Source organism: Kogia breviceps, chromosome X (assembly GCF_026419965.1).
Source record: "Kogia breviceps isolate mKogBre1 chromosome X, mKogBre1 haplotype 1, whole genome shotgun sequence".
NCBI classification, from domain to species: Eukaryota; Metazoa; Chordata; class Mammalia; order Artiodactyla; family Physeteridae; genus Kogia; species Kogia breviceps.
Window position 1 is genome coordinate 101525133 of NC_081330.1, and position 23436 is coordinate 101548568.

The following is a 23436-nucleotide window of genomic DNA, read 5'->3' on the forward strand; positions in this document are numbered from 1 at the left end:
TGCAGTGCGAATTGTGTGGAGAGCAAGCACGGAAAAAATATGTTATTACTCATCCTCGGCTTTCAACCCATGCTTGGCTATTCGTCTCTTGCTTTTGGGGTCCTGCCTACTCCACTGATTTCTGGGCCCTGACCTCTTTCTTGCTGCCAGTGTGCACTCCTTAGCTCTTTGTTGGATGTTCATCTGTTCCTCCAGCTGTACCTTCTTCCAACCACGAGTTCACACATGACTCATTCACCATCATTCACTGGGTCCTATATAGAGGATCCCCTCTGAAACTTCTTTCCTGGCTGTGGCCCTGGCTTCAACCCCTAACCAGCTTGTAATATTTGCTCTTGAATAAAGTATATTTCACTTTTGTGGAAACAGTTATTAGGCAGATATAATTCCAGTCAGTGGCAGCATATTTGGAAGAAAAACTCATTTATGTTTATTTATTCTTTTTGTCCCTTGCATCCAGAAGATGAACACAACACTTCTTAATACTAACATTGTCCCATCTGAAATAACGTAACTAAAAGGCTTAATTTAAAGATGAGTTATTTCAAATCTCTTCAGCAATTCAAATGAGGTGGATTCTTTAGTATATACTAAGATAGGTGCCATAAAAAGCAGCCAGTGTCTGCAAGGAGTTGCTTTATGGCACATCGTTTTCAGAAAATAATCATTAGTCTTAGATATCAAGGGGGAAATATTTAAACAAAGACTTTTGCTCTATATTTCTCAATCAGACATGATACAATAGTGAGGGCACTGCATGGGGAGTCAGGGGGCCTGTGTTTCAGTCTCTAACTATAGTTTAGTGGTTAAGAGCCTTTTCCCACCTCCACTTTCATGTAGGTAGGGCTGAGCTAATAGTACTTGCTGATAGAATGTGAGTGGAAGCAATTGTGCCACTTCCCTGCTAATGTGGCTTTAAAGCAAACATCCTGTCTCCATGCTCTCTTCCCCTAGCTACTGGCTGGATGCTGACACCCACGATAACCTTGGAGGCCACATGTTGAAGATGGTAGAGTCATTCTCATCCAGAGTTCCTGAATGGCCACACAAATAATCAGTACTCCGTCCTATCAATCAGGAACATTTGCACTCTGTTAAGCCATTGACATTTTGAGATTTTTGTGTTATAGAAGCTAGTATGTCCCTAATTAAGTTGTTCCACTTCTTTATGCCAATATGTTTGGGCTGTTATAAGGATTAAATGAGTTAGAACAATGCCTGACACAGAATAAATGTTCAATAAATGTTAGCTATTAATATCACTACCTGCTCTGATGCTAGCAGGTTATGGGTCATTGAACATGTCAGTTTCCCTGGACCTCCATTTCTTCAACTGTAAAACATAAGAGTCATGCTTGGACTTCCCTCGTGGTGCAGTGGTTAAGAATCCGCCTGCCAACACAGGGGACACGGGTTTGAGCCCTGGTCCGGGAAGATCCCACATGCCGCGGAGCAACTAAGCCCGTGCACCACAACTACTGAGCCTGCACTCTAGAGCCCGCGAGCCACAACTACTGAAGCCGGCGTGCCTAGAGCCCATGCTCCACAGCAAGAGAAGCCACCGCAATTAGAAGCCCGCACACCGCGACGAAGAGTAGGCCCCACTCACCGCAACTAGAGAAAGCCTGCGTGCAGCAACGAAGACCAACACAGCCATAAATAAATAATTAATTGATTAATTAATTAATTTTTTTTAATGTCATGCCTGATGACCAAATTTCCCAAAGTTTGAAATTTTATAATCAGAAACCTCTTCAAATTGCTAAGAAAAAATATTATCTTAGCCCATGGAAAGTGGCCAGAGGATGAGGGGGAGGCATTCAGATCATCAGGTAAAGAGGGAACGAAGGAAAACAGAGACTAGTCTAAAGGATGCTGAGAGGGAAAACCACTATTTAAAGAGAAGCATATTTTCTTTTTGACATTTATCCATCAATTCTGAAATAAGCTTCAAAGAGAAGATTTACAAACCATGCTGTGTCCATGAGACTTTCATTCACACCCAGATGAATATCTTGTGTGGTAAGAAAACAAGGGTGTCCTCCCAGAAGTGCAAAGCCTACAGTAAAAGAGAGAGAAAAAAAGGCATTTTGAGAAAAAGAAAGTAGCAAACAAAATTATGAGCAATCAGCACCATCTCCATTGAAAAGTCAAAATCTTTCAATCTCACCAGCCTCTCTGATAGGGAATTCCCAGGGAAAGCATAATGAGGAACGGAGAGAAGTAGATGAAATTTTCTGTACCAGCACTTAACTCTCCTTCAGATGTGTGCCCATTTCTCCACCCTCTTGTTCAGATCTGGGCAGTATGGGGCATGTTCTCATTTGGAGACTATACCTCATTTTTTTTTTTTTTTTTTTTTTGTGGTACGCGGGCCTCTCACTGTTGTGGCCTCTCCCGTCGCGGAGCACAGGCTCCGGACGTGCAGGCTCAGCGGCCATGGCTCACGGGCCCAGCCGCTCCGCGGCATGTGGGATCTTCCCGGACCGGGGCACGAACCCGTGTCCCCTGCATCGGCAGGCAGATTCTCAACCACTGCGCCACCAGGGAAGCCCCTATACCTCATTTTTATTCTTTAAAACATATAATGATGTCTGCCAGGAAAATGGGAAAATTAACTGTAGTATGGGATATCATGGATTACAATGGAATACTATTCAGTAATAAAAAGGAATGCACTACTATACACATAACATGGATGAATCTCACAAGCATTATGCTGAATGAAAGAAGCTAAACACAAAAGAGTACATAATGTATAATTCCATTTATATGAAGATCTAGAATGGGCAAAACTAACATAGAGTGGCTGAAATTAAAACACTAGTTGCTTCTGGAGAGGCTGATTGCTGGGAAGGAGCATTGGTGAACTTTCTGGGGTTACAGGAATACTTTATACCTTGACAGAGTTTGTACATTACATACCCATATACGTGAGTATATGTATTCTTTAACACTTATTGAACTGTACACTTAAGATCTGTGCATCTTCTAGTATATAGATTATAGGTTAATTTTTAAAATAAATTTATTTTATTTATTTATTTTTGGCTGCATTGGGTCTTCGTTGTTGTGCACGGGCTTTCTCTAGTTGTGGCAAGCGGGGGCTTCTCTTCATTGCGGTGCATGGGCTTCTCATTGCAGTGGCTTCTCTGTTGTGGAGCACAGGCTCTAGGTGCGCGGGATTCAGTACTTGCGGCACGTGGGCTCAGTAGTTGTGACTCGTGGGCTCTAGAGCGCAGGCTCAGTAGTTGTGGCACACAGGCTTAGCTGCTCCGTGGCATGTGGGATCTTCCCGGACCAGCACTTGAACCCGTGTCCCCTGCATTGGCAGGCAGATTCTTAACCACTGCACCACCAGGGAAGCCCAAGCCCTTAATTTTTTAAAAATTGAAAATAAAGTGAGTATTGAAATGGCAATTTCAGGTCACTAAAAGTCAGCAAGATCAGAAGGTCATTCAACTGCTGTATTTATCCTCCAACTAAGACAGGGCTAAGCACCACTCACATATTGCCCTCACCACTTTTCAACCCTCCATGGGATGTGAGATTATTGCAGACATCTGAGCAGATGAGGATGGCTCCTTCCCCACCCTCATAGCACATTCCATTGGTCTGGGGAGGATGACACAGAGAGGGGCCTGCCCCAAGCCATAGCTAAACTCTGTGATAACAAGGAGAGCCCTTTTACCACATACCCTGAGGCAAAATTATGGGAAATGGTGACATCCAATCGGAACTTTACTTTCTCATTTGAGACAGGTTCAATAGGAAGGCTTTCTTAGATATACAATGTAAAGGCAAATAAGTATAATTACAAGATAGAGACTTGTCTGAGGAATTTTGCAAACATTACCTTTTTCCTCCTTATTGTAATATATACCTACTTTGTCTTTTGGAAAATATGCAACAGTCACAATTTTCTAATCCTACTTGTTTCCCATGAGAAAGGAGGAAATCATTAATCTCATGGTGAGTTGGGGGACAAAGAGTTTTAGACTCATGAAGGGGAATTTGACACAAAGTCTCATGAAACAGCCCACTGAAACCTTAATGCAATTTGAATCATGCAATTTGAATATGGATAGGTGATATTAACAAATGATATTGACAAGTCATTTTTATTAGAGGTGTGATAATGATATTGTAGCTATATAGAAGATATTCTTATTTATTTGAAATATGCATACTGATATATTTTGAGGTAAAATTTCATTGTAGCTTTAATTTACTTTAAAGTATTTCACTAACTGGGACTTCTCTGGCAGTCCAGTGATTAAGACTCCACACTTCCACTGCAGGGGGCACGGGTTTGATCCCTGGTTGGGGAACTAAGATCCCGCATACCACGCTGCGTGGCCAAAAAAAAAAAATTTCACTAACAAAAATGAACAGATAAATCAAAGAAGGCAACATATTAACGGTTGATTGATGTAAGGGGTATTGGGGTGCTCATTATGCTAATCTTTCTACTTTCTGTTCATTTGAAAACGTTCCTAAGTAAAACAACAACAGAAAATCCACAACAAAACAATTGTTCTCATTTCTGTTACTACATTTAAAAAATAATTATATTCTACCTATTTCATACTTAAAAGTATTCTCTTAAAAATGCCCCGACCAGGGCTTCCCTGGTGGCGCAGTGGTTGGGGGTCCACCTGCCGATGCAGGCGATACGGGTTCGTGCCCCGGTCCGGGAAGATCCCACATGCCGCGGAGCAGCTGGGCCCGTGAGCCATGGCCGCTGAGCTTGCGCGTCCGGAGCCTGCGCTCCGCAACGGGAGAGGCCACAACAGTGAGAGGCCCGCGTACCGCAAAAAAAAAAAAAAAAAGCCCCGACCAAATGGTTTTTTAGCTACAGGCCACTATGTTCTGATTCTAGCAATGACTAGTCACAGAGCACTACCAGGTGCTGGCACTTCAGAAACTTTCTTCCATTGAATCCTTCACTCTGACAAAGAGCATATTAGATATTATTATAAGAATTTTATAGACAGGAGTTTTGAGAGTCAAAGAGTCTAAAAACTTGTTCAAGATTGTTTTTAAGAACCTAGAGCTTTCTCCTAAGAGAGCCAGCCCCTAAGCCAACTTACATTGGGATCTACAGAGACAGGACAACATAGTGGAACTGGATTCAGTCTTCATCTGAAAATCAGGCAGTTTGCCTAGAGCCCTAAGATCCCTTGCAGATCTGATGTGCTACATCCCAGGTAGAATGAGAGAACATGAAACACACAAACAGTCCTACTTGCTATAGGCCTTGTAATAAAGAATCTGACTCAATTTATGATGTTTGATTGCTATCCACCATCACTCTCCCTTCTCCTCCTGCCCTGTGCACGGGCATCTTCACCCCAGCCTCACCCTACAACCACAATAAAAGCACAAGCCATATAATTTTCCTGCTCTCTAATGCCACTTTGGGACCAATTTTGGAGCTAGCCCTACTCTCCCCAGAAAGCCACATTATGTGAATAATAAACCTTTTCATACCCTCTTGGTGCAAGTATGTTATCCTCACTGTCAACATTCAAACCAAATTTTGGTGGGAGGTACATCTTGTCTCTGTGGAGTGACCACAACAGGTCCTAGCCTCATGGCATGGTTTGAAAATTTATTCATTCTTTCTAAAAGTATGTGCCTGGTGCTGTTCTAGGCACTGTGAAAAGCATTATAAACAACAAGGTACAGTCCCTGCCTACTTGGAACTTTCATTCTAATGGGGGAAAGATAGATAATAAACTGAATGAGTAAATTAAATATCTTGTATGTTAGATGTTGACAAGTGCTGCATGAAAAATAGAACAGGGAGGGAGGATAGGGAATGTAAGGAATAGGAGTTATAATTTTAACGTGGCAAGGAAGCCACATTGAAACATACAAGACAGTGGGAAGACCATGTCTTGAGGTCCTGAGGAAGAGTCATGACTGGTGGATTCACGGCACAACAGAGTTAGTGTGGAAGGTACAGAGTGTGTGAGGAGGAGAGTAATAGTTGATGAGGCTGCAGAAGGAAGGTGGGGAGGAAGCAACACCTTTGACTTTTGTCTGAGTAAGATGGGAAGCCATCAGAGGGTTGGAGCAGAGGATGACATGATTGGACATATGTTTTAATAGAACATCCATAGTGGGGCAAGGGCAGGAGCAGCGAGACCAGTCAGGAGACTTGCAAAAATCTGGCTGAGAATTGATAGCTTGGACCAGCATAGTAACCACTGAAGCAATGAGAAAATGATTGGATTCTTGATATGTTTTGAAAGTAGAGCCAGCACTCGGTTGATAATCTTACTTCCCACCTCAATGAAAAAAGTGGTAACAGAGAACTTCCAGATTCCATCACCTCATTTCCGTACTTGTCAGCATCTGTACCCATATATTCTGCTTCCCTTCCTGTTCAGCATAGATGAACTTTCCATACCCCATGTATGAACTAGAAGCCATGCCCCCTCACCTACTCAAGAATGTTGCTCTACCAACTCTTCCCTTTCTCTCTTACATTACCTGCATCTTGAATAGGCTATTCTAATTTTTTCACTCATTAATTTAAGAAATGCAAACTTTCTCTTGTTCTTATTTCCCCTGCCAGGTATCCATTTAATTCTTTGCTCTCTTTGCAGCCAAACTCTTATTTTTTTTCTTTCTCTCTCCAGTTCCTCGTCTCATTTCCTTCAAATCTATTCCCATAAGTCTTTGGCCCCCCAACATGGCACCAAAACTCCCCTCACCAAGGTTACCAATGACTTTCACATTGCTACATCTAGTGGCCATTTCAGTTCTTATTTTTCTTGACCTTGGAGCAATTAACAGAGTTGTTCACCGCCTTGTCCTTGATAAACTTTCTTCACACACCATCCAGGACACCGCACACTCTTGCTTTTACGTCTGCCTTGGTAGTGGCTCCTTCTCAATCGCCATTGCTGGTTCTTTCTCTTTTCCTTTACCTCTTAATGTCGACATTCCCCAGGGCTAGTCCTTGGTCCTCTTCTCTCCATCTACACTCATTTCCTTTATAATTGTGTCTGGTCCCATAGCCTTAAATACCATCTGTATGCTGATGACTCCTAAGTATTCTAGATCAAATTTCACTCCCCTACTCCAAACTAATATCCAGCTGCCTCTTCAGCATCTTTGCTTGTGTGTCTAAAAGACATCTCAAACTCAATACTTCCAAAACTGAACTCCTGATATTCCCCTCCATCCTGCCTGACCTGCTCTATCCTGCTGCATCCAGTTGCTCAGACGGAAACCTTGAAGTCATCCTTGATGCCTCTCTCTTACCTGATACATCAGGAATGTTGTTGGCTCTCCCTTCGAAACATATCCCGAATCTGGCCCTCCTACCCCTTCCTCTGCCACCACCCTGGCCCCAGCCTCTATGTACTATAGCTACCTATTGACAGCTTTCCCTGCTTCTATCTCATCTGCACCCCCAGCCCTGAAGTTTATTTTCAACAGAGCAGTCAGAGAGATCCATTGAAAATGCAAGTTAGGGGCTTCCCTGGTGGCGCGGTGGTTGAGAGTCCGCCTGCCGGTGCAGGGGACACGGGTTTGTGCCCCGGTCCGGGAGGATCCTGCGTGCCGCGGAGCGGCTGGGCCCGTGAGCCGTGGCCGCTGGGCCTGCGCGTCCGGAGCCTGTGCTCCGCGGCGGGGGGGGCCGCAGCAGTGAGAGGCCCGCGTACCGCAAAAAAAAAAAAAAAAAAAAAAAAAAAAAAGAAAATGCAAGTTAGATCACATTCCTCCTCTGTTCAAAACCCTCCAAAGATTTCCCTATTGTACTCAGAGTAAAAGGCAAAGTCCAAATAATGGAGTACATGTTTCTCCCTCACTTCCAGGCAGTCTTCTCCTTGCTGAGAGCGCTTCTCACCTTCCAACGTGATATATCATCCACTTAAAATGTATTATGTCTATTGTTTATTGTCTGTGTACCAACTAGAATGTCAGCTCCACGAAAGCAGGGATTTACCTCTCTTTTTTTCCACTGATATATCAATCTGAGGAACCTAGAATAAATACTGGTACATAGTAAGTATTCAACAAATACTTACTGAACAAATGCAGGAAGGATTTTGACTCTGGAGAGAGGACCCATTCTTTTCACTTGCAAACATCTCCTAATTTTGTTAATGGAATTTTCTGTTATGTGTGAAGTGAGCTAATGCCATTTAGTGACGATTATAATCACTAATGACTCTTGAGCCCTTAATCTACTTCTAAACAGGGAAAGTCACCTAAACAAAAATGAATACTGCACATTCATCAAGAAAGTATTTACAGTGCACCTACTATGTGCCTGGCACAGGGATGAATGCCATTGAGGGTTGGGGACTGTGGAGGAAGATTTCAGAGAAAGTTTAAGGCCTCCTGGCAAGTCTGCTTGAAGTCATACTCTTACTTTGACTAGAAGTCATTTTGCTGTGACAACCCAGGATTTGTTTGTTGCCTTTTCTCTTTGTGCTATAACGAAGATTCCCGTCAAGCCTGGACTTATGAGGTAGGGGTAGGAAGAGAGGTTACAGAAAAGTGTTAAGAAATAGGAGTCGAAGCTGTGAATGAAAAATGTTGCCTGCCCTATCAGCACACAAATGATGCTGTGGGCTATCATCAGCCACTACCACCACCCTGAGGGTGAGTCCTGAGGGGACTCCGGATGGAGACAAAAAGGCTGCCCACTGCCAAGCCCTCAGTCACTACAGCCACCCCAGCAGTGCACCCTGAGGGGACTCAGGATGGGAAAGAATGGGATACTGGCCCTAGATAGTTAAGGTGCATATCAAAGGAATGATTTCAAGGAGCCCAGTCTCTTGCATCTTCCCATACATAGAAAAGTGCTAAATTCAGTAACTTGAGATGTTTTGTTTCCTTTCATCAATGGTAATTTTTTGATGTTCCGACTACCTGGATTTTGTTGCAAATCCTATATATCCTGGTTCCTCCCTCACCTCTTCAGAACAGTCCCTCAGAGCTACCCGAGAGGCTGCCTCCCAGGCTTAAGTCCTCAGCAAGTCCACCGAATAAAACATAATTCTCAACTTTTAGGTTGTGCAATTTTTTTCAGTCGACAAAGCCTTCAGCAGTTCTTGAAGGAGATTAAATGGGAGGACATTGCTACTAAGAAGGAATTGCCTCTGCAATTTTTGGTCACCGACGGAAAAGAAGCCTCAGACCCCAGTCCAAAAGTACAGGTCAAGCATTCACCAGTTTATCAGACGTGGATGGCATTAAGTGGTTCTGGAAGGTGTCAGAGGTTCTGAGAAGCCACCAGGAGCTGCCATTGCTGAGAAAAGGAGGACAGCTGGATGGGTCTCTACTCTCTCTTCACTCTTCATCCAGAGGAGTTTGTTTTTATCTGTTTCCTTTGTTTATGCGTACACACCAGATATTTTTGAACAAAGGATTTCACCTGTTGGTATCTTAATTTCTGTCTTGGAAAATAAAAGTACATCTTATTTTACTGTTTCTTTTCCTCACAGATCTCTGCAAGCTTTGGAAGAAGGGGTATAAATAGAATTCACGCTCTGGAAATGTAAAGGCTCTGAGAGCTCTTGCTGGTAGAACTAAGGCAGCTATTAACCTCTCTGTGCTTCACTTTCATTCCTGCAGCATAGTATCACGTTTTTTATATTGCCACCTCTGTAAAGATGATGAATTTGAAACAGCTTGGAAAGCACTAGCTTCCATTTCACCTTGAAAGTCAAATACCAGTGTTAAATAATGAAAAGAACCATCTCTTAGGATGCCCTGTGCATTTTTCCATCAGCTACTGCACTTACCAAGATTAATAAATGCATCCACCTATCTGCTCAATTAATTTGCAATAAAAGAGTATAATCATCAGTAGACACACAGGAGAATTGTGCAGTTTGGCAGGCAGGCATACACAAAGAGTGGGTGAGGAATTAATAAGCTACAACTACACACACAGCAGCATCGATATAGCTCCCAAACATAATGCTGAGCAAAAGAAGCCAGACACAAAAGAGCATGTGCTGAATGACTCCATTTCTATAAAGTTCGAAAACAGCATAACTAATCTATGAGGTTAGAAACCAGGATAATGGTTACCCTTTGGGGCAGAGCAGGGGTCGGGCAGGGGGAGTAGCAACTGGATGAAGATACAAGGGAGGGCTTCTGGGTGCTATTCACATCCTGTTTCTCTATCTGGGTATTAGTTACAAGGATGTTTACTGTAATAATTCATTGAACTGTATACTTAATGATTTGCGCACTTTTCTCTAGGTGTCTTACATTTTAATAAAAATATTACATGGGCAATTAATATGGCTTGATTTGGGTGAAGAATTTTTTTAATTAATTTTTATTGGAGTGTAGTTGATTTACAATGTTGTGTTAGTTTCTGCTCTACAGCAAAGTGAATCAGTTATACATATACGTATATTCACTCTTTTTTAGATTCTGTTCCCATATAGGTCATTACAGAGTATTGAGTAGAGTTCCCCGTGCTATCCAGTAGGTTCTTATTAGTTATCTATTTTATTGGGTGGAGAATTTTATTTTGTCCCCCCGAGAGAAGTATAAATGCTGCTGTATCTTTGCAACTCAGGCCTGGGATGGAAGCCTCAAGGACTGTCCTCTGAGGATCACTCCATCCCAGAGGCTGACACAAATCTGGGGTAGCAATTGACAGTTTTAATTACATCCTATTTTCGTTCTAAATACCAAGGTAACAGGTTTTGATGAAAAATTGTGTTAACCGACAACCATTAAGATGCACATGTACACAGTAGAAATGCTCTGCCATGTTGGGGGTTGAGGTTTACCATTTCTGTACGCATTTAAATCAGCTGCTTACTCTGACTGATTCTCCTACTGTTGAGTTTGGCAGGATGCCATATGCAATGAGACCCATGGGTATTTATTGAGGATAGTGATGAATAATCTGTGAACCATAACTTTTTATGGTCATATGTTCCTTTTCTCATATATTTGTTGTTATAGTTTGTAATTTTGTGCAGATTTCAGAGCTTTTTTTTTTTTTTTTTTTTTTTTGGCCGTACTGCATGGCATGCAGGATCTTAGTCCCCCGACCAGGGATCAGACCTGTGCCCCCTGCAGTGGAAGCGTGGAGTCTTAACCCCTGGACCGCCAAGGAAGTCCCAGAGCATTTCTCTATAGAAAACCATCATTTAACAAAATGCTTAATGCCACCTGTAGAAACAGCTTTATTGGAATAAAACATGGCTAATAAATGTCTGAATTAAATTAGACACTTAACAATACATTTAATAATAGCTTCTAATCCTGGGTCTGCCATTTATTAGCTATATGTCTGTGGGCCTTTTGCTGAACCTATTTCAGCCTGTTTTCCTCAGTGGTCTCACCCTCATGGAGTTGTCATGAGGATTAAGTGAGATAATCCATGTAATTAATGTAGAGCACTTAGCACAGGGTCTGTACCCAAAAGCTTATTAAAGCTTCACTCTTGGTTTTATTAGTAGCTTAACTACCACGTGATATGTGCATGGCAAAACTGATCACTTATTCAGGGATATTTAAATCGAAAATAACATTTGAACAGAGAAACGTGGTAGACAACACTAACAGCCAAGAAAAAATAAGCTGAAAGAAACTTAAAATTGAGAAATTTCTATATATTAATCGATTCTTTCGATGACTTCAAAAAAGAACACCTCTCTTAAGTACTAATGATTTTAAAAGATGATAACCAGTGTTGAAAAGGAGCAGAATTTCCTAATTACTGACTGGCTTATGCAATATTCATTTTTCCTTTACTAAACGTCAGATGTCAATGTGACCTTTTAAAGAACCCAGCTTTAAAGAGCAAAATGTTCTCAGCAGTTTTCTTCCTAGGACTTTAAAGATAAGATGACACCTTATATGTTTCCTTTCTTCCTCCTTCCTTCTCTCAAAGGGCAAGGGGAGTGCATTAGTAAGAACAGTAAACTTGAGATCTGAATCCTGGTGCCAATTTGTATTAACTGCATGAACTTTTAGCAAGTCACTTGATCACTCTAAACTCCATTTTGTTATGTATTTGAGGTACCTCGTTGCAGATCATTACAAGGCAAGAATTACATGAAGTAGTTGTTTGCTTCTGAACCCTAGAAAGCTCTGATGCTTGTAAGTAGGATAAGATATGCAAAGGATCAACCAACATGTTTTTGTTTGTGGTACCTTTTCCTCAGTCCTATCCATTTGCCCATTTGGGCAGTCATATTATTGATTCAAGGGAGGTCTGATGGAGCAGAAATGCAGAGAGAAACAAGAGGTGATGTATGGCTTATGAGTTACAAAACAGACTTTTTGAAACTCATTACAGAGATCATAGTTTGAGAAAAAAGAAATTTTGAGTTTCAACAGCTTAGGATTTCAGGCACAAACAACAGACTTGAAAGAATACATGGATAGTCAGAGCCAGTTTTTCCTCTTGCTTTATCACCTGGGAACTGGAAGGGGAAGAAAAGGAGCAAGAGCGAAGAAGCAACAGAAATAGACTTTTGACACTGTACCCTGCTGTCTGTCCCCCAGGCCAAGGACTGAAGGGTGGGGAGCATGATGGAAATTTCAGATGAGTTTGGGGAACCCCAGAGCTGAGAACACCTGTGTCTTGCTTTCAAGACAGCATTCTAGGAGGGAGCAAATGTTCTAGAACTCCCTAGCACCCAGAAAGAGGAAGGAACGATAGAGTAGAGAGAGCCTTGCAATATCTCTGTGCCCACTGTGGCGTACAGAGCTGCCAAGAGGTTGAGAGAGCCAAACCAAGAGATATCTCAGATCCTGTGATCAAAGTAAAGCAAACTCCATAGTAAATGGGAGCCAGTCAAGGTCAAATAGGTCTGGTCCAAGGTCCAGAAGTCTCAGCAGATTTCAGCATAGATATGTGATGAAGATGTCCTGATGACCAGTGACCAGATCCCCACAGCTCTAGATGCCTGGATGTTGAGATACTCTCCAGGACTTAACCATGACTGTGGGGCAAAGGTGAAGAGACCCTAAATTGACACAGTAAACAAACAACTGAGGATTGCCTAGCGCATTGCAGAGATTGTTTCCATCATCCAGCAAAATTGATATAAACAAAGAAAAGTTCTTTACCTGTTAGAAAAATACACATTTCTTGCTTACATGAGTTGGAGGCCTGAGAATTTATGCCCACTGACATTCTGTACTGAACGTGAAGAAGTATTTGGGACTTCTACCCAAGTCCTCATGGAATCCCTACAGATGAGACTCATCCTTCTGCTTACAGCTTCTATGAGACTTGGAAAGAGCATTCAGAGGCTTGCACTGCTAACTCTCAGTGACAATGTTTGCCCCTTGTTGTTGCCAAAGAGACAACCAAATCCCCGCACTGGGCTAACTCCTCCCAGGTCCTCACCCTCTGGCCCCCTCTTCAACACAAGTCCAAGTTTGTCTATGGACTCACCTGTTTCTGTGGACAATCTTGTTCGAGTACTTCTTTTTTCAAAAATCATGCCTAGAGACTTTCCTTGCAGTAAAGGCAAATACTGAAAGTCAAGGACAAGAATACAGTTAAAATGAAATATACATTTTATATCCAATAACAAGGATTATGTTTTAAAACTTATTCTTTACATTATCAGAAAATGTAGAATAATTAACACTGTTCCCAAACAAGTGTTCAGATGTTATTTAAAAAGTGAATTTCAAGTGGTTTTTTCATGTTGTATACAAATGGGGGAAGGGAACAGGAACTCCCACAGCTTACTGACACTTAATGAGAAAGTAGTATTAGTTGCTCTGGGTTCAACCTGAACATTTGTTCCAAAGTTCATTAATATTTCATACTGGAGCCATCTTCTTTCTTAAATCCGTGGAAACCTCTACCAGTGTTCAATGACCTTGAAGATGCTTGGTTCAGAAGTGTTTTCTCAGCTAGGAATGTGCTTCTCTGTCACAACGTGGGGTACTCAGACTCCTAAAGATGAAGCTCCAGAGTTTCAGCTACACTTTCATCACGCATCCTTGTGAGAGTGCAAAGACTTTGTTTCTAAAAGTCATGTGGAAACAATCTGGAGAGTTTGGGTGTAGGGTGGAGCTCTACCTCCTTCCTCTTCCGTAGATGGACTTCCTGATAGGATGAGTTCTAGAACAAACACATTCCTGCCAGCTAACCTTCCTCACCACGAAGTGTGAAGAACAAAAAGCCTGGGATCTTGGGGGACATTTTCTCCTTATTTCAAGGTCTTCTATAGGAACCCATAGCAGTTGGAGTCACTCCTATTTTCAGTTCGTTCTTAGGAACTTGGAGAGCTAGTGAACTAGATAAGAAAATCAAGGTTGTGTAAAACTTTCTCAACCTGAAACCAGCTCTTTCAAATGCTTCTGAACAAGCTTGGAATACGAAAACACTTCCACAATTAAGCAGTCTAAATGAAGCTGCTGCATTAATTAAGCGTGTTTCAAACATAAATTGCTCAAAATGCAGAATGATGCTTCCAGAAAGGCACCATATCCCATCTCTTCTCCTACTTGGTTACCATTTAATTGTTTCTTTGCTAATCTACATTTTTTAACACTGTCACACATCCTGAATATTTTGAAATTATCCTAATGATGATATATCTGTTATTCATCCACAGTTGAAATTTGTTGCTAGAAAAAAATGTATCATCCTTATTTTTCATTTGATAGAAAACACACAGAGAAAAGAAAGAAGGTATAAAAATAAAATCCCGCCAAAAAAAAAAATGTTACATAATACTTTGGGCTTCCCTGGTGGCGCAGTGGTTGAGAGTCCGCCTGCCGATGCAGGGGACACGGGTTCGTGCCCCGGTCCGGGAGGATCCCACATGCTGCGGAGTGGCTGGGCCCGTGAGCCATGGCCGCTGAGCCTGTGTGTCCGGAGCCTGTGCTCCGCGACGGGAGAGGCCACAACAGTGAGAGGCCCGCGTACCGCAAAAATAAATAAATAAAAAAAATAAAATAAAATAAAATCTTTCCAGAGAAATGATTCCTTAGGTTCTGATTCAGTTAATAATGACTTTCAACATTCCACATGAAAGAAATGCAATGAATTGTCATTGAATAACTGATTTTTATGCTTTCTATATGCCTGTACACTCAGTGATAATCAATTACCTTGCCTGTGTAGTTTCATTACTTAGCTACTGTTTAGGAATTTTAATGTATTTTCTTTTCCCTCTTTCTCTGGAAAGGCTGTCTTTAAAAAGGCTAATTGGTAGCAGTGGAAGGTAATGTGGAAATGCTACATACCTCTCCTTTCTGTTTTATCCTGAATTTCAGATCTGCTGATAGCCATAGCATATACTTAATTTCTTCTCCTGTAAAGTTCTTTAGAGTGAGGAGGTCACGACCCTTTAGCTGTACTTTATTTTGTAGTGGTTGTCCACATCTACAAAAAAGAAAAAAAGAAAAAGAGAACTATATATTTAAGAAAACAAAATCTATGTCCTATGGTAATTCATTGTTTAATTCTTGACACAAAACATAGCAAACACATAGCAACATAGCAAATGTGTAGCCTTATGTGTCTCTGCAAAGTGCTAATGCCCTAAAATTGATATGGCTGTGGTTTACATTTTAGGTAGCTAGTATTCTGAATGTTGAGAGAAAAGAAAAATTTGAGGAAAGAGGCTGAATTCTTCTCTGCTGGAAATAACCATATGAGTGGCTTTGTTATGTATTAGTTAGGCAAGTTACCTAAACTCTCTCTGCACCTAAATTTCTCACCTAGAAAATGAGTATAATAATCTTATAGGGTTGTTGTAAGGATGAAATGATTTAATACATGGAAATCAGACAGTGTCTGGCATATAATAAGTATTTGATAAATTTTAGCTATTATCATTGAAATCATTCAGTGGTACAAACAGAATTGGTTATGTACATACAATAGAAAACAATTTCATTCTTTTCCCTCTACTGCCCTTCAGATCTATTCTTGAAGATTTGTTCTTTATTGTCCCTGGTCAGATACAATGGACCCTGTGGCTTTTCTATTAACTTTCAGGGGAAAAAAAGTCCTCTGCTTATTTTATTCCCTCAAAGAGTCTCAGTAAAAGCATGTGTAATAATAACAATGATTTTTTTTAACTTTAAAAAATGTACTGCAGGGCTTCCCTGGTGGCACAGTGGTTAAAAATCCACCTGCGAGTGCAGGGGACACGGGTTCGAGCCCTGGTCTGGGAAGATCCCACATGCTGCGGAGCAACTAAGCCCGTACACCACAACTACTGAGCCTGCGCTCTAGAGCCCGCAAGCCACAACTACTGAGCCTGCATGCCACAACTACTGAGCCCGTGTGCCACAACTACTGAGCCCTCGTGCCACAACTACTGAAGCCCGTGCACCTAGAGCCCATGCTCCGCAACAAGAGAAGCCACCGCAATGAGAAGCCCACGCGCCGCAACAAAGAGTAGCCCCCGTTCGCCACAACTAGAGAAAAGCCCGTGCCCAGCAACGAAGACCCAATTCAGCCAAAGATAAAATAAATAAATAAATTTTTTTAAAAAAGAAATTCAGCAGATTTCTGGGCATAAATTTAGAGAGATCCACCATGATGGATTTTCAATGCCATGACTAAAGTCTGAAGACAAAAAAGATACCAAGAGCCCCCCATACAGAATTAATGTTGAGGCAAGAGCAAGTATGGCCTGTGGCCTAGGCTGAACACCAGACCTAAGGGTCATGGAGGAGACTTGACTGTGGTCTAGTATGTTGCTAAAGCTGAAATCCTCTAGGGCTCAACCACTCCAGTATTGTATTTGCACTACTAGGAACAATGGTTGGACATATGCATGTGAAACAAAAGCATTATAACCTTGGATCCTATGTATAGCAGCCTGTGTCAAGTGCAAAAACCTGGAAAACTGATGAGAGGACCTGGTGGGATAAGTTTTTGCCCATAGCACTATGAGGGCCAAATCCGAAGTACATTAATAATGAACTATACCAATATTTTGGTTACCTCTTTCCGTGAACCCCTTTTGGACAGAGTAAGTCCCCTGGGTTCTTGGGGACAAAAAGAGTGGAAAGGTAGATCTTGTAAATCTGTCATACTAGCCTGTGAGGTTTGGAGTAATTAACTGGAACATTTTTAAAAAACTGTATCTCACCTGGTGAAGGGGGTCGTACTGTTTACACCATTGAAAAATCATTAGAGCAGCCACCACCTTTCTCAATTCTGTCCAGGAGGCGGGGCAGGAAATGTTGTCTTGGGAAAAAGAGTTGTTTTTCATAGATATCAAGAGCTAACCAGGAAAATTTATCACTGGAAGGGAAGCAAACACAATGGTTCCAGTATAAATTCCTATCCTGTTTACTGTCTCCTCATAGACCTCCCCTTGGCTCCAAAAGGGAGTTGCCACGCCTCTTTCCTAAGCTACTTAAAAATTAGAGAAAAGTAGAAAACCTCCACAATTGTACCATGTTGAAATGCCTCCTCCACAGACCCCTTTTTTCCTGTCTGTATCAAGCATTTCTTGCTTTCTGGTGACAAACTCACACGCGAGTTAGCTAGGTAAAACCGCTGGCCTAAAGGGCTATTAAGTTCTCACCGAGACCCGGTGCTTCAGTTGGAAGCAGCCTACTCTAGCTCACGAGCCAGACCAAGGCCAGAATCACTATTTTAGTGTTCCCATAAAATGCTTGGTCTCTTTGTACTCAAGTGTGTCTCCTTGGTAAACCAGACCTAAACCACATTATCATTCTTCAGCCAACACATAACGGGGAGAATACAATATTGGAGAAAACAATGGGAACCACATACAGATTTTCCGTAAAAACTGTCATGGCAGTCGGTTATAGCAGAGCTTTTGAAAAAGGCAAGACTCGTTCGTTACATTCATTTTATCCCTTTAAAAAATAATTACAGAGATTTCTTGACCCCAAATCACTGAATGCTAAGAAGTTAGGCCAAGGTAATAGTAGACCCTTGCGTTAGCTTTATCAAATAATCTTCCTAGCTAGAAAATGGAAGAGTATTCTCTATTGGCAGAATGAAACCTCTCATTGCTACAGTTTGCATTTTCCAACTCTAGTAAATTGTTTGGAGTAGCAGGGGCGACCTGGATGTGTTCCCTTATATAACTGTATTTTGTTGGAAGAGAAAGTTCTTAATTCGAGTAAAATGTGGTCAGTCAGAAACTGACTTTGCCAGAGTAGGAAAAAATTCAGTGTTAAATGATATTTTGATCCCCATGGAGAGTTTGAGATAAAGACTTTAGCTTCTGGAAGCATAAGAGAGGGCCAATGGGCCTTACGGTAGAGATTTTGGTGTTTCTTTAACATTGCAGACTGATAAAAAAGGTATATTTTCTTGGTGTTTTTTTCTTCTTTACTGAGATATTTTGGCTATATCTTTTTAAAAAAAGGTTGGGGGGGAGGATGGGGGGATATTGAGCAAGGGTAGATTGGCCAATTTGATCAATTTAGAAGGATCGAAGTCATCAAAGCAGTAGAATGAAAAGAGCAGTGGTTTTAAATATTCAAATTCGAGTCCTAGTTCAACTATGACCTTGGGAAGATCACTTTCCATTTTTGGCATTAATTCCTCATCTGAAAAGGTAAGAAAATGAACTACAAATCAGTGACCTTTCATGTCTTTGTCTTCCACAACACTCATGAAGTTCATAAATACAAGATTTCCCACAGGCCATACTGGAGCCATCTGAATTCTCAGTGGCCTAAATTTAATTTCATCCCTTTCTTTCCATCTCAGTAAGGTGTACTGCAACGCATGGCAGGGAGAGTGACTCTCTTTTCACAAAACGCTTGAATATGATCCTATTGATTTGGAAAATAAAAGTACAAATCATTTCCAAATTTATCTATTATTAACAATAATAATAATTTATTAATAAAAATATACTTGCAACCTTTGTTACTGTTGCCACATGCTCATATGTGGTATAAATTACTATTGATAACTGGATGACTAGATGGTTTCTAAGATACCTTAGATAGTCAGTATTCTAAAACTGTGAAACTTTGCGCTCATCTGAAAATTGCAGAGTAGGATGAGGATTCGTGCAGACCTACTATTAAAGGGCTGGAAACGCGAAACTGTCGAAAATCTGTGGCCGCCTCTACTTCTTTTATCTTAGTTAAATTATAAAATTACTAAAAATAACAAACTAGAAATAAAACCCCAATTCTACTGTTGGCCAAGGGAAACATCATGACCCCATTCCATTCCTGCTCTCATGCCTTGTATAATTTTCTGAAGTGAAGAAATATGTTTTGTTGTTGTTGTTGTTTTGTTTTAATTAATTTATTTATTTTTGGCTGCGTTGGGTCTTCGTTGCTGCTCACGGGCTTTCTCTAGTTGCGGTGAGCGGGGACTACTCTTTGTTGCGGAGCACGGGCTCTAGGCACGCGGGTTTCAGTAGTTGTGCCACGTGGGCTTCACTAGTTGTGGCTCACGGGCTCTAGAGCGCAGGCTCAGTAGTTGTGGCGCACGGGCTTAGTTGCTCTGCGGCATGTGGGATCTTCCCGGACCAGGGCTCGAACCCATGTCCCCTGCATTGGCAGGTGGATTCTTAACCACTGCACCACCAGGGAAGCCCCAAGAAATCTGTTTTTTAAAAGGCATTCATTTTCAATTATGATGGAAAATGTGAATAATCAAAGAGGACTGTTTTCTCTCCTCTACACAAGAGCGTGGATGGCCTGTAATTGCTTCGTCTGCATGTCCACGTATGTATAGATCGGCATGTGTGTGGGATGACTGGGACTTAATGAGTTCTGTAAGCCCTTAGAGAGTCCTGGAATGAAATACCTGAAAACCAGTCACCTCCGGCTCCAATCCATAACCTCCACAGAATTGGGTGGCTTAGCTCAATATTCTCTGAATAAATTTCTATTTGTGAGATGAAATTGAACTGCACTTGCAAATTGGTCTTCTCTGATAAAGAAAGATATTATTTTAGTGGTTTCTTTAAAAGCTATAAGTGGTTTCCTTAATAGGAACAAATCAGAGGACACTGTCTATTATCCAAACACAGCCAGGCTCTAGAGCCTTGTTTGTGAGATGAAAAGCCTATGGATTGGGTGTTCTCGGCAGTCTTGGTGTCTGATCCTATTGATTTTGTAAAAAAAAGAAAAAAAAAACTGACTAAAAATGATTGATCCGGGAGCCTGTGTAGATGGCTTCAGCCTCACTTGAGCAGTCATTTTATCATGCCCATGTGATATGGCTGCTCGCTTCAAAACTGTGCAGTCCCTATTTTGTGGCATTGCCAAACCCTAACCACATATTTCCTACTATTCTCTAGTGCTACACTCACATGGTATGTAACAAGCACCCTCCGCCTTTCCCAAAAGAGACAGGGGAGGGGAGGGGGGAATGGGGGGGTGGGGGGATGCGGAAGAACCCGAATCTCTGCAGAAAGCTGAAAATCAAAGTAAAAGTACCATACAGGCAGAGATAATGGGGAGATTTTCTCTATTGTTAAGGGGTCATCAAAGATTATAGGTCTTATTAGAGATCAGCAATTCTGAAATCATCGAGCTGGCAGGTAGGGTGGCTAACGAAAAGAGCAGGAAAGAAAAATACTCATGCCACCTGAAAAGGACACCATTTCAGTGTTATGCCATTTTTCAATAGAGACTCATGCTCTGTAGTTTCTAATGACATGGGTGATTCAAGGCTTTCATATTTTTCAAATAGAAGGTATGGATTTGGGCTGATTTAGCCATGCTTTTGCCTCAGTCCCCATTCACTGTGAGAGATGGCTAGCCGGGATTTTCAGAATCATAGTCTGGCTACTGGATAGAGAAGATAGAATCTTAGTAAATACCAAAAAATGCCTAAATATTTGGAAGAGGTTTTACTTGCAAAAATTTAACCTGTAATAATGGTTAAAAAAAAAAATCAGTCATCACTGTGATTTTCAAAGAAGAGTGTAAGTTTAAGCTCCAAGCTTTGGTTATTCATTCAGTTGATTATTTCCAGCTCAGTGATGAGTCTTTGTTAAAAACTGTGGAATGAAATTTCATCGCACTTTTATCTGATTTAACTCAGTGGGATGGAATGATAAAATAATGAACATTTGCCTGTCACTTGACAGTTTTCACACACATTATCTCACTGATTATTGCTAGACTGTGACTTCATGTGTCTGGAATGAAATAACTTATTTACCTTATTTACCACTGTATCTCCAACACCTTGCTTAGGGCGTGGCACAAAGTAGGTGCTCAATAAGTATTTATTAAATAAATGATTGAACCACCCTGTGATGTAGGCAGAACAGGTATTACTCTTTCTCCCATTTTATAAGTGAAGCAACATCACAGAAAAGTTTAGTGACTTGCTCAAGGTTATATAACCAGCGAGTGGTAGTGCCAGGCCTTGAACCCAGTTCGTTAGACTCTAAACCTGAGCTTTCCTCCCCATTCTTGGTTTATATGGTCTAACTCTGGCACTAACTAGTAAACCCCATAATCTCTCCGGGCCTCATTTACCTTATCTGTAAAATAGGAGAAGGCATTATTCTGTGGCTCTGAGGTCCCAACTTTACAATATCATTTACAATGTTGTTCTGGCTTCTGAGTGGTGCTAATGGTAGAGTCCAGAGCTGTCAGGCGGCCCAGAGAAGAGAGGCCCAGGGCCACAATCACAGGGCCACTTCCTAACAGTAGGAGAAAACTTCAGACTAGAAGCTTCTAACTTTAAGAGTCATTGAGGTCATTTTGAGGTTGGTTTCGGTTGTCAAGAGGCACTGGGAAAATTCTGATTGTTAACAGGCAGTTACACTAGAAGCTTTCTGGCAACAGTGTCCAGATTTGATGGCCTTGCTTCCCCAATTAACCCATCACCCTTGTCCTCTTCCCCAGGGACACACTCCACACCACCTTCCACCGCAGGCATGGCCAGTTGGCTGTGAGGAGGATGCAGCTTTGTAAATATTTATGTAGTCGTTCTTCTGGAGTCTGTATTTTTAAAGATCGAATCAATCCCCATGGCCCAGAATGATATATTGTTTTCAGGCAAACCCAAATACAAGCTGAAGGCCCTGTGGAAATTAGTTCCCCTCATTTCCTTCAGCCAGTTTCTCCTTTAGAATGTACACAAATGGAAGATGTCCAGAACATTTAGTCTGTTATACGTGCCACGGTTAGTCTCCCCCCACCCCGCCGTCACCTCCCAGAGCCCCCTGAAATCTGATTACAGAGGACTGAGAAATGAAAGCTCAGCTGGAATTAGAGACAACTCTCTCCAACAAGGGTAGAACCTGGCACTATACCCTGCAGAAAGAGGCCTTAGGAGGCTGCACTTCTCTGCAGAATAGAGTTTCATTTATCACCACGGTTCCTAAGTCAGACTCAAATCTCTGGCCATCACTTACCGATAATTTCGAACCGTGAAACTGTGACTGTTTCTAAGAGCTGCCTTGTTCAACAGGATCCTCAAATTAAACAGCATATTCTTTTGATAGTGAAAAGGATGATTCTGTGCTCTTGAACACGCCGCACCAAGGTAGCCAGTGGGGTCCACCTGAAAGCGAAGAGTCCTTTTGATTACAGTGAGAGAGCAAAGGTAATATCACCCTTCAACTACCTTATCAAATTCCCCTGGTTAGAGATACTGCAGGGCAGGGTCCAGGAGCATTTGAACTTTAATCCAAGCTCCATCCACCACTGTGGGGTTTTCTTTGTTTTGGTTTTTGTTTTGTTTTTCTTGGAGAAGGAATCCTGACTCTTTTGGTGCTCAGACCCCTCATTTTTCATAATATATTTATGCTGTCACATACTTGTACAAAATCAATTGACAAGTACTCGTTGGGTTTATAATATATGCAAGACACTGCAGTGCTGGCTGCTGTGAAGGTACGTATAAATAACTCATTCCAAAAATGCGAATTGGCAGTGCAAAACCCCAGATCATCCCTGAGTATTTCCAGTGATATCATTTTCCTCCAAGTCCCAGCCTTTCTACAAAAACAAATAGAAAGATGTGCCCTGGAAGGTACCTGTGTGTGTGTGTGTGTGTGTGTGTGTGTGTGTGTGTGTGTGGCAAAAAGCTGGAGTGGGGATGGAGATGGAGTAAAAAGATCTCTGTCCTGGAGCTCCCATTGTGCCTTGCACATAGTAGGTCTTCAATAAATAAGGGGTTGCCTATTAATTCCAGCAGAAACCCGTACTCAGCAGAAGCGGGGAGGTGGGGTACCAAATGTTCCTCCCCTGGCAGCCTCTCCGGATCACTAAGGGGCCATCCAAAGCTTCACACTCATTCATTCATCCACAGTTAGAGATCAGATATTTTCAAAATCTCTTCTGTGTCGGATACTGGGCTAGGCTGGAATTTCAGGGAAGGAAGATGATCTCACCTTTGCAGAGTTTACAGTTCAGTAAGGGTCATAGATCTGTAAATAAATATCCATAATACAAGCCCATAGGGGAGGTCCAGATAAAGCACCTCCACATCACAGGGAAGGGAGAGAACTCTAAGTGGGGAGGGTGGGAGGGCAA

At 41.7% G+C, this 23436-nt stretch overlaps 1 protein-coding gene across 1 annotated transcript in view; it reads right to left on the minus strand.

Moving 5' to 3' along the window:
* Positions 1 to 22390, minus strand: part of OTC (ornithine transcarbamylase) — a 57263-nt gene extending 34873 nt beyond the window's left edge. Inside the window, exons 1-4 of the mRNA XM_059049889.2 lie at positions 22314 to 22390; positions 15217 to 15355; positions 13406 to 13487; positions 1972 to 2059 (exon numbers count right to left, since the gene is read on the minus strand). Coding sequence (XP_058905872.1) covers positions 1972 to 2059; positions 13406 to 13487; positions 15217 to 15355; positions 22314 to 22390 — 386 coding nt within the window. The remainder of the gene's footprint in view (positions 1 to 1971; positions 2060 to 13405; positions 13488 to 15216; positions 15356 to 22313) is intronic.
* Positions 22391 to 23436: the final 1046 nt, after the last annotated feature.